Below are 11,995 nucleotides of genomic sequence, written 5' to 3' on the forward strand. Positions count from 1 at the left end.
GCAGTACTGCCAAAGCAGAATGCGAGAAAACCACATTATGAGGTCCATCAAGATGCATAAAGTGAGCTTTTTGTGTGCCTTGCAGACTCTGACATTAGTTCTAACAGAATACTTGAAACGGGATGTACACAACTTCACAGCAGCTGACGTACAGCAGTGCAGGGCACCCTCGGTGTTCCCTTCAGGGAGCTGCCGACAGCATGCACACCTGCCAGACACGTCAGTAGAAAGAACATTCTTGGCACTCACTACGGAAACATGACCATGTGCACACATGGCAGTTTTATTTCCTAGGAAAAAAAAAAAAAGAGACTTGTGCCTGGTTTTAGCCCCCAGGCTATCCACACTTTTTCTTCCGACAGGAATAACTACAAAACACACTGCCACGCTAAAAAAAGCAGTCCCGACGAGTGTTTGCACAGACTCCCTTTGCACCTTGCAACCAAGCACACATGCCGGCAAGGTCAAGAGCCAATCGCGAGGCACTTGTTCCCCTGGCGTTTTTGATGGTGTGATGCTGGCAACGCACGGCTTTCTTGATGGTCGAAGCTGGCAGCGGGGCCCCAACAGGCAAACGGCCCCCACCGGCCCGACACGAAAGGTCTCCCCAACATACACGACACACACGTCCCCCTTCCCCCAAACGCTCTCTCCTCCCTGGGACCAGAAGAGGCCACAGGGCCAACGCACAAACCCCGATGGCACTGCTGCTTAATGGCACTTGGCAACCACATACAACCTGTGCACAATATTTTTTTTTCTTCTTTCTACACCAAAACATATGCCTGAGGGAAAACTGAAAGCAGTGGCAGGCACTAAATTTCACAAAGCATGACGATGATGAGTCAACACACCTGCTTAGGAGAGGGCTTAACACAGCAGCAGCAGGCCATGCATGCACACACAAAAAAAAAGCGTGAACCAACGACTCTCCGCTGGCAAGTTTTATATACCCAATATATTAATGGAATTGTTGTGACATTGAATAACTTCTTCCTTTTACATTTAACAGTAACTTAGTCTATATCCCAGAGAGGGCACCACAAATAATAATAATAATAATAAAAAAATGGAAAGCAGCTTTATGCAAACCCTCCCCTTTACTCCCACGCCTCCGGGTGGTGGCGGCAGAAGCACATGTCCACGTGCACAGTTCATGACTAAAAAAAAGGGGGAGGGGGAGGCAATGCACGCGCACCATGCACGCACCCACCACGTAGATCACAGGCCAAAAAGAATGTGCCTCCCCATATTTGCTCCCCCCGTTACGTGACGACCCCTGGGTCACCAGTCTATATTTACATAAGGCAACATGTGAAGAAGGTCCCCCCCATAAGAGCGCCCCGTGGTCACTTCGTGCCAACCCCGCCACTGGCTCTCGTGGTCGTACACTCCATTGACAAACTCCCACTGCTGTGTCGCAAAGCGTTCCTCAACCTCGGGCGTCACTTCGAGTGGTACTACAGGGACTTCCTCCTCTTCGAGCTCAACTTCTGGCCCGATCTCGGGCAGGGCACTCAAGATGGCCGCCACCTCGCCTGGCGCTCCACCCTTGGCAGTGGTGGTGGTAGTCGTGGGTGAGGAAGAGGATGGTCCGTTGGGGACCGATGACTTTAGGAAGCGGTCCATCAACTCTGACTTGGTGCGGCTCGTTTCGTCGTCCGTGCCCAGGAGGCTGTAGTTTCCGGACCGCTTCGGCCGCGAGGATGCGGGCGGAGGTGTGGCTGATGCGGCTGCAGCTGCAACTGCGGCAGCCGCAGCTGTGTTGCCATCCAGGCTGAGCCCACTCTTGGCTTTCAGGTCAGCTATGAGCTGCTGCGTAGTCTTGACCTTGGGCAGCCGCGGAGATGTGGTGCTGGTGGTGGTGGTAGCGACGCGGCTGCGCACGCTTTCGAAGGCAGAGTTGCCACTTGGGATGGGGTCCCACGGATGCACACCGTTGGGCGGAGACCAGGCTGCTTTCTTTGCGCTATCTGCTGGAAAAAACAATGCCAATTCTCAAGTCAGTAACAAATGTGGCTAGAGCCCTGACAACACGCATGCCCCCTGGGAACGCTCAGCTGTGCAACACAGACACATTGGTAAAATGCCACATTTTGCAGCCTCCATATGGGGAGTACAGTTCAGTAACCTTGTTTTCAGACTCACTCTAACCTGGCAGGCTCAGCATGTATCTAGCATTACACATATTCTAAGGTTGTACTGCTGCCATCGTGCAAGTGACGGTCTACACCTGAGGACTGGCACTGGTTGCAGTCTTTTTCAAAAATATTACTCACACATTGTGCTTCAAAGGAAGAGCAAACAGCCAATAATTGGCACCAAAGTTCCACAACAGATACATGAAGCTTTAGATTTGATCTTTGTAGACTATGCGTTAGGTACGTGCAAACCAATATGTAGTTTTTATATTGAGAAAAAATTGACCCCAGCAGACTTAAAACTGGGTGTGGAGTGTACTAAGAAAAAAGTCATTGTAGTACTCTGCAATAGTCACTCTGAGTGCATATGTTCAGCAGGTGAATGTAGTCTTGCCGGCACCTTTTCTATCTGAACAGTACTTTCTGAGAGCTGATTATATGCTAATATCAGAACACAGGAAAGTGAAATTCAGAATTAAAAGGGATAAGAAAAAAGGACCATGGATCACATGGTTAAATAAGCAGGGTCAACCCAACTATCTCTCCAAGTCTGTTTATTAGTGGACTTATCCTAAACATGTAAGGCATGCTCCAGTTTGTTTTCTTAAACAGATGCAGGCTGAAAAGTGAGCACGACCGACTTCGAAAAGGCAGACAGACTAAACGAGCATGTAGCAGGAAGATTGTTTGCAAGAAAATAAATTACACCTGAAACATGTCCAATCTGTCAGAAGCAGCACATCCAGTAGTAGTGCCAGTTGCATGCAAAAATGTTAAGCTAAGATGGAAAAGCACAACTTTGAAAACACTGAACAATGCATCATAGAGTATCATAAGAAGAGCATCATAGTAAGAGTATTCTCAGCTTTAGCGCTGCATTAAAACTAGTGTTTTTACAAGAGTTTAAAGTATGAAATTTCAATGTCTTAATTTTTCCCACAGAGACTGCGAGAACAACGCAAAGCACACTACAATCAGCTGCAGTGTCAACTTTAAACCAGGCTTCAACAGTTCCTCAGTAAAAGTACTATGGACCAGTTTAGTCATTACAAAATGTCGCGCAAACTGGTTTCTCTTTGTGCAAAATTGCACAGAGATACCAGAAAATCTATTCTGCATAAGAGCAGTGCAAGCTCGCTCCCCACATTGCAAGTATTGCATGCAGGCACTTCAATGTACTGTAACAAAATGCTCAGAGCGCTGCTTTGTTCTATCAGAAGCCAGATACAAAACAAGTGCTCAGAATCCTCGTTTCAACTAGCTGCTTACCGTGAAGACCTCGGAGCAGCACAAGAACAATTGCGGCAGACACCATGGAAGATTACTATCAGAGTTGGCGATACAGTTTTCTTATATAACTTGCTCCATATCCCCATGCCGTCCGTGAATCGCGACACTTTATGAACACATCAGCAGACACACAAAGTTCGCTGCTGCCAAATGATACTATGGCACAGTATATCTTGTAATCACAGCACCCCATTTCAAACTGTACCAAGCCCCACTACCCCTAGTACCCCTGTCTTGCAAAGTCTTGTGGGCTCTGGCCTTTGTAGTTAAGACTGCAGTTTATCTCTCGACTCTTCCACACACCTCCTCGTTTGTGCTACCCTCTCCAGTTTTCATTGTAAGAGAACGGCCATCGTCCACTCAAACTGGACAAAGTTGCTAAAGGAATCTATCACATTAATATAAACAGGCTGATTGGCCAATAAATGGTATGTGTTGTTTGATTGTCTTTTTGTGCCCCTTAGTATTCTTACATAGCGAGGGCCTCCACATTGGCAGCCTAGATTTCACAAGGTAGCATACGAGGTGTTGATTGGCTAGTTGCTTTCTTCTTAGTTCAGATGCTATACGATGCATGCAGTCGCAAGGACGTTCCACTCTCGCTGCCATGGCTGCAGGTGGTGCTGGCTAACACTCGCAGGACTAATCTTGTAAATGTAAACAAATACCCAAGAAAGACTGATATGATGACGGCCAGCCACTGTAGCTTAATTGTAAAACACCATGCATAATGCGGAAGGTTAAGCTTTGGCTCCCAACTGCAGCAAGATTTTTTTTTGTCCACTTTCATTTCCCTTTTAATGACTATTTCTACATTTCAACCGAAAATAACAGTTAACTTTCCCTATGCTTTCCCTGGCTCAATTGCCATCAATCCAAGGCAACGCTTTCATCCAATTCATTGGGATTACTGGCAGTCATTATGTAGCAGTGAGGAAAAAAAGTATTCCACAGAGTCTGTCCCCAAACAGGGCACTTCAAGCAGCAATGTGGTTCAGGACATGGGACAGTGCTCCCTTACCTGGTCCATCCGTGGAGGCGGCAGATTTCCTGAGACGTTTGTTGGCTACATTGTTCTTGGCGACAGGTTCCAAGGGTGGTGGGCTGCGTGGGTGCGGGTGGGCAAGCGGTGAGCCCGGGGAGCACGGCGCCGATGGGCAGCACGCAGGACTGACTGGCTTGAAGCCACCGTTGCGCCGAGGTCCTAGGCCAGGGCCGGCGCCTGCCGTGGTCACGGCTGCAGCGGCCGCCAGGAGCGAAGGTGGCACGGGGCTGTTGGAGACACTTGAACAGCTTGGACTACGACGCGGGCCCGACAGTAGGCCGGGTCCCGGTCCGGGCCCAATGCCCGGACCGGGACCCGGCCCCACAACCACAACCGGCGGGCCTCCACCATTAGGAGTCTGCTGCTGTGGGTCACAGGGCAGCAGGCGTCGCCAGCTTTTCACCAGCTCCTTTGCCCGCCGGGCCAGGGAGTCATTGCTTGTGCGCTTGCGCAGCTCATTGATGTACTTCCCAAGGCGTGTGCGTTCCAGCGTGTCCTTGGTAATGGGCGTACGCTCCAACAAGCCAATGACCTCGATGACAGCAGCCATGTCGACCACCTGCAGCAGACGTGAGCAATGGTTAAAAAATAAATTCAAATTCTGGGGTGTTATGTGCCAAAATTGGGGTATGATTATGAGGCACAACATCCTGGTTCTTTAACGCATGGGCGATACATGGTACATGAGAGTCTTTGCATTTTGCCTCCCACTGGAATGCGGCTGCCATGGCCAATAATTAGGAGAATAAGGTCAACCTGAAGCCATGAAAGCAGTCCCAATTCACAGCCAAGATCATGGGCCAATTTTATAGCTGGCTTCACTTCTTGAAGACAGGGTTATGAAATTACTGTGCCCGCGGCTGGAGCACACAGCAACAATTATTAGTGATGGTGACTGAGCCACTCATGAACATAGTCAGAATCTTACCGAAAGATACCTGCACTGCAGCCTGCTTACTGCAGTTTCATGCAGGTCCATCTGAATGATTAAACCCTCAATGTGCTTCGTCATCAGTGCCACCTACATTATGAGAATTACGCGTCTGCACTAAACCAGCGTGCGCCTCAGGCAAGAGACAACTGTCTCTCACAGTAACTTTTAGCATCCTAATGATAAGTGGCAAGGCTTCACTTAAAGTGATTCTGGCAGCCTGGTATTTTATCTACGTATAGCTGTGTTGTACAGGTGTCAAGTGCACATATTTGATAGCGATCACTCCTGATCAGGTTCAGTCCCAATAAAAGGTGCCTTATGTGAAACCTCACAAGAAGCCAACAAACACTGACACCAAGGAGAACATAGGGGAAATTACTTGTGCTTAATATATGAAATAAACGTTAAATTAATGGAAACGAAAATGGATGGAAAAACAACTTGCCACAGGTGGGGAACGATCCCACAACTTTCGCATTGTGGGTGGTAGCGCTGGCTAACACTCCCCTTGTTCTACTAGGAAACATGAATACCCAAGAAAGTGTATGGGGAAACGGTGCCGCGGTAGCTGAATTCGTAGAGCACCATCATCAGCCTGGCTACGGCCACTGCAAGGCAAAGGCCTCTCCCATACTTCAACTACCCCGGTCATGTGCTAATTGTGGCCATGTTGTCCCTGCAAACTTCTTAATCTCATCCATCCATCTAACTTTCTGCCGCACCCTGCTATACTGCTCCCGCGTACCGTAGGACACGGTTATTCGGTGGGCGCCACCCGTAAATAACACTTAGTGAGAGAGAGTTTTCTTAAGTAACCACCTCCCAAAGCACGCCTAATGCATTCTTTAACAGCAATCGGGTCCCGTTCATCGTATATACCACCACCACCATCATCATCCTGGTTATGCACACTGCAGGGCAAAGGCCTCTCACATACTTCTCCAACTACCCGCTCACATACTAATTGTGGCCATGTTGTCCCTGCAAACTTCTTAATCTCATTCGCCCACCTAACTTTCTGCTGCCTGCTGCTACGCTTCCCTTCTCTTGGAATCCAGTCCGTAACCCTTAATGACCACCGGTTATCTTCCCTCCTCATTACATGGCCTGTTCATGCCCATTTCTTTTTCTTGATTTCGACCAAGATGTCATTAACTCGCATTTGTTCCCTCACCAAATCTGCTCTTTTCTTATCCCTTAACGTTACACCCATCAGTCTTCTTTCCGTAGTTTGTTGCATCGTCATCAATTTAAGCAGAACCCTTTTCGTAAGCGTCCAGGTTTTCGCACTGTAGGTGCGTACTGGTAAGACACAGCTGTTATACAGTTTTTTCTTTAGGGATAATGGCAACTTGCTGTTCATGATCTGAGAATACCTGCCAAACGCACCCCAGCCCATTCTTATTCTTCTGATTATTTCAGCCTCATGATCCGGATCCACGGTCTTTAGCTGCCCTAAGTAGATGTATTTCCAGTGCCTCATTACCTATCGTAAACTGCTGTTCTCTTCCGAGACTGTTAATCATTACTTTAGTTTTCTGCAGATTAATCTTTAGAGCCACCCTTCTGCTTTGCCTATCCAGGTCAGCGAGCATGCAGTTAGTTTTTTTAATCCACTTTCATTTCCATTAATTTATCGTTTATTTACTTCATTTATTAGGCACAAGTAATTTCCTTTGTGTTGTCTTTGCTTTCAGTGTTTGCTGGCTTCTTACGATATGAATAATAAAAATCGTGCCCCTTGGTTAATCCCCTTTCTTCTCGTCTATGTGACATCTGTATTAGATACTGCAGAATGCACTAGAAGGCTAGACAAATAAATCTCGGAGCTGGGTGCACAAGAGTACGTTGCCTGGATGATATAAAAGATGCATTTTCATGGGCCCTGAGAAAACGTGCTGACTAACCACTAACCAGACTTACATATTTTCATGCACAACTGACAGCAATTCAATAAAAAAGCCAACATTTGGAGGACCATTTCCTTGCCTTCCAAAGGAAGTGAAGACTAGAAGTGGATAGGCTCGACAAGGTCTTAGCTCCCTTCGCTAACCAAATGTCACTAATCTTACGACTCCATGCTCATCTACAAGAGACCGCTTGGTGGAGATGCGCCCGCAGTGACACCCTCCGACACTTGAGTTTACCCAAAGTGCAGATAACTATTACTGCAGTTATAAACTGTATGCGCTCATCTGCTGCCATAAACTTGCTTGCAGCACCATAACCAGCATGTTTTTTTTTTCCATTGGAGAGAGTAATTCAATGCAAGAAGAGCTGCAGGACAGTTAATCATGCTGTCGCAATACATCAGTGCTGGCTACTCATGCACCTTATGCCCCATTGTGCCAAGGCATGTTGCTATTCTGACATATACGAATGCTAGGCATTTCATCGTCAGCCTGTTTTGTGTGGACAATAGGCTAAAGGCCTCTCCCAGAAATGTTCAATTACCCCTCTTTTGAGCCAACCGACTCCAACCCGTGCCCACAGGCTTCCCAATCTCATCAAAACACCAAAACATCTACGCTCCTCAAACGCACGTTACTTCCCTCAGCGACAGCAACTACAATGTGCCAAATCTCTCCAACACCTGCAGTCACAGCAACAGAAATGAGGCCAGAAACCATCTCAGTATGACTGTTCACATTAGTGGTACTGCCACAAGGCTCCTATTGTGCTTCCTTCTGGACCTGCTGTGCAATCTAGTGCTGCCACCCACCACAAGGTCCGCTTGTGTCACATGCCTGAATTTCTATTCAGAGAAGATTATGCATGCATGCATGTATGTATGTCTATGTATACAAGAGAGCATGTATGACGTAGGCTCAAAATTCTAAAGGATTTCCTTTTCTGACTGAAGTGCGGCAGATAACCAGTGACAAAAGCTGGTGTCACAGCGGTTCACTGAAGAGCGGCTAATACCCAGTGTCACATACCTAGTGTCCCAAGTTGGTGAGAAAGAGGTTTGTTGAAGACTGCACATACACAGTGACCCAAGTTGGACCGATGGTTGGTTTCGAACCGTTTCCACAGCACAGCAGCCAGATGCTCTACCCATTAGACCATGGGTACTTAGACCAGTGGAGTGAAAGAGGCTAGGTACAGACATACCAAAACATGCACGAAATTCCCAAAGAATGCTAATTGCACTAATCATGAGAAGTGTCCTGGAACTACTGACAAGAGAGCAGTGAAATAAGATTGAAACAGAAATGATGCGATCCTCAGGAAAAGCAACAGTACAGCCCTGAGGATGTTCTCAAGGTTGGAAGCCGCAGGAGCAATCGGCAAACGACGAGGCAAAGAGGAGAAAGAGCAGCCCATGTATATACAAGGACGCAGAAGAGGCAGGTAAGAGGGCACGCTGAGGATGTTTATAGCAGGTGGCAGTAAAGTACTTTGGGCAAAAGTGATTATCTGAAGAATGCTGCATATCATGTGCATTGCCTGTGCTGGGCTGCAGAAAAACAGATGCCAGGTAAGATGGGCAACCTGAACGCTATGGCTGAGCAAACAACCAAATGTATCAGCTATATGCTATATTCTAATTTCACTGTGGAGCTGCATGCAATATCAAGAATACCGATATGTTTAGTAAAAACCGTCTAGCCAAGTCTCAAACAGATGTTTCTCCGTACATTGGATCAACTAACCCCACCGTTATCATAAGGCTACAATCAATTATGCAACTTGCCGAGCTCTGAAGTGCTGCATTGTAATGTCTTGCTATTCTATCAGCACCAGGGGCAGCCATGACCCTCAATACAGGTTTATAAGCTAGAAATCCACAGACCATGAGATCATAGTTCCAATCACTCCAACCATCCACTTGAAACATTTCTGCTGTAACTGAAGCGTCATTTCTACTGCAACGGATGACTCTATGAAAAGCGCCGTCTTTTGCATGCATCAATTTAACAAGTAATCAAAACAAACCAGCAGCAAACAACACACACAAAGGACAAAGTGAACGTAACGGCCAGGAAATTCTCTGGATACAGATTGTTGTGAGCACCACACACCATTTACAACATATCCAACACACACAAAAATTGCGCTACTTTCAAGCAATGGAAGGTACATAAATCACTGCACAGAGGAAAAGTAAACAGCTCGAGTATTGCCTCCTTAAGCAGAAGGCCCATTTAATAAACTTCAGCAGATAAACCCTGCAGACACTTTCTGCTTTTCTCACATTTTAGTGCTTCAAAGAAAGCGTAACATCTATTCTTCTGACAAGCAAGTTAGTTGCCCCCATTTGCTGCACCATGTTTTTTTTTTAAGGTTTAATGTGACAGATGTTTGAGCACATGCTGTTTTGTAACCAGGGTACAGAAAAGGTACTGTTGCTCTTAGGTAAACAAATGCAGTTGGCAAGGCTTAGTGGGAGCTTAATAACAATCAGTCCTTAAGGTCATTGCTGTATGTCCTATGTCATTGCCCTATGTGCATTAAGAAAAAAGATTAGCTACAGTAAGGATGAGAACCTCTTCCAAGGTGGAACCTTTCACAACCAGGCAGGCAATGACCTCTTTCAGAGAATCCGAGCCATAGCAAGATAATCTAAAGCGTGTTGTTCGAATAATGAACCTTACACAATTTGGAAACATGGGCTATGCTCATTCATGGGTTGTGCAATATCATGTTGCAGTGGTGACAGTTGCCACAGAAAGTGGGGCGATTCTGCAGCCCCACGCTTTATATGGTCTAAGTTTAAAATTTTACTACAGCTCGTTGATACGTTATGTAACTGGGTAGCTTTTACTATTCGCTTAAATCAGTAAGTTGTTTCCACAATATAGCATTATCAAACACTTCGAGCGCTGCAGGTAATGTGGCATCGAAACCGAATTAGATGGCACTATCGAGGGCATTCACATCACGCTACCGGATACATTGAAAAGAAAGAAAAAATAAGCGAAATGATTTACTTAGTGTTAACATTTATGGACAAGCTTTGCGCATACTCCGGTGCAAACATTTGTCCGCAGTGCCTGTGCACAAAACGTCGCACGCTGCAAATGTGCTGCGTGTTCAAACGCAAGCGGCAGTGGCGGACGCTTCGGCGCGCAATTTATGCAGAACATGCAGCTTGCGCCGACGTCGCCCAAAGAGAGACGCAGCTTCAGAACAACGTGAACTACGGCGACGACAACGATCGGTGAAAAAGTCGGCGCGTTCGCGGCAATCTGTTACGAAGACGGACAGCGTGTTGCATTCTCGGTGCAGGAAACATAACCAGGGCCTCTCGCAAGTTCGGCGGTAGCCATCGGGCAGGGCGCGCAAGCCTGACACTGTTCTAACCATGCGCCACAAGGAAATCCGATGCAGCAGACCCCGAAAGAGACCCGGCCGCCGAATGAGCGTGACAGACGCACTTTTTTTTTTGCAGCGCGCCGGCGCCAGACGCGGGTTGCAGGCACAAAAGCGAGAAAGGCTCGCGCTACGCGTGCAAAGAAAGGGTGCCTGCCAGCGCACCGTCACATCGACTGAAAACGCGCTGCTAGAGCCCCGGACCGCCTCATGCCAACAAAGCGTCCACGAGCCGCCGATCACGGGCCGGAATGAAACGACGGTTAGGCTTAGACACCTCCCGTGCGACTCCAGAAGGAGAGCGTTTTAGTTGTAAAACCCGCCACGGACTGCATCTACGGCGCATGACTTGTGACGTTTGCAAGGGCCGACGAGAACGGCACACCGGAGACGATGACTGCCGCCGCCGGCGCGTTGTCGGCGATGCCGAGCCGCGGTGCGCCGCTCGGCCCAACGAGGACACAACGGCAAACGGGACACGCCAATGCACCGCAGCCAGCTCACCGACCACTGCCGGTCGCGCCAGCGACGGCACGAAATCGACTCTAAGCCTAACGCTCGTGTATTGCGCTACCCGTGTTTAGTAGCCGCCCGCAGGTTACGCTTGCGTTTTGGCCAGGCACCGCTGGGGCTGGCTTTCCGGGGCTCTGCCAGCGGCGACGCTGCACATACCGCGGCTCGGAGAGACATGAAAAGAAGGGACGAAACGTGCGGGGCTTACATTGTTGTCCTCGTCTAATGCTTTCAACAACTTATCCTTAATTTCGTAGGGCGAGCACTGCATCAGGCCGTACAACAAAAACTTCGCAGCGACCCAGCAGGCCAACTCCGTGACCGTCTCGCCAGCCACTGGCACAGTATGGCGGACATGCACAGTGTACTGAGCATGCTGGGATCGGTGGGCCGCGAGTGACGTCACGGCCTTCCGAAGCCGCTCCTCTCCGGCGGCGCCGCCGACTACCCGCCGACTCTCCCCGAAAATCTATGCCGGAGGGAGCCCGACAGGAAACAGCCCGGCAAAAAGGCGTTCCTGTCGCCGCCTGGAGAACATCGCTTAAAACACTGGCGCTCCCAGCTCTTCGGCTCGCGCATGTGCTTGTGTTGAAAACCGTGCCATGGCGCAGCGGACGCAATTATGCAAATTTTTCCGCACACTAACAGAGCATAATTATTATTTCCGAGCGAGGCCTGAAACAAGTTCATGAGGCTGCAACAGCTGAATTTTGCACAAGCTTTACTGTGGAGAAAGTTAATGTATTTTCAAGATTA

The 11,995-nt window shown here is 48.2% G+C and overlaps 1 protein-coding gene across 2 annotated transcripts; it reads right to left on the reverse strand.

The window, feature by feature from the left end:
- Positions 1–249: 249 nt before the first annotated feature.
- LOC135901955 (proline-rich protein 36-like) lies at positions 250–11,707 on the reverse strand. 2 transcript variants are annotated; one of them, XM_065431801.2, is made up of 3 exons: positions 11,448–11,707; positions 4,453–5,035; positions 250–1,973 (listed from the first exon to the last, which is right to left on the reverse strand). In XM_065431801.2, exons 1-3 carry the CDS (start codon positions 11,508–11,510, stop codon positions 1,285–1,287), a joined length of 1,335 nt encoding a protein of 444 aa, XP_065287873.1. In that variant the 5' UTR covers positions 11,511–11,707; the 3' UTR covers positions 250–1,284. The 2 variants fall into 2 exon arrangements, with proteins under 2 accessions (XP_065287873.1, XP_065287871.1); XM_065431799.2 differs by having other exon boundaries at positions 250–1,976; positions 11,448–11,702.
- Between the last annotated feature and the right edge of the window lie 288 nt (positions 11,708–11,995).

Source organism: Dermacentor albipictus, chromosome 9 (assembly GCF_038994185.2).
Source record: "Dermacentor albipictus isolate Rhodes 1998 colony chromosome 9, USDA_Dalb.pri_finalv2, whole genome shotgun sequence".
Lineage (NCBI taxonomy): Eukaryota > Metazoa > Arthropoda > Arachnida > Ixodida > Ixodidae > Dermacentor > Dermacentor albipictus.

Bases quoted from the DNA above. Each gene is read 5' to 3' on its own strand.
- LOC135901955 (XM_065431799.2), bottom strand. From the start codon at position 11,510: ATGCAGTGCTCGCCCTACGAAATTAAGGATAAGTTGTTGAAAGCATTA. The intron at 5,036-11,447 runs GTAAGCCCCGCA...CGTCTGCTGCAG, and splicing joins CATTAGACGAGGACAACAAT to GTGGTCGACATGGCTGCTGT. The intron at 1,977-4,452 runs GTAAGGGAGCAC...TGTTTTTTCCAG, and splicing joins CGCCTCCACGGATGGACCAG to CAGATAGCGCAAAGAAAGCA.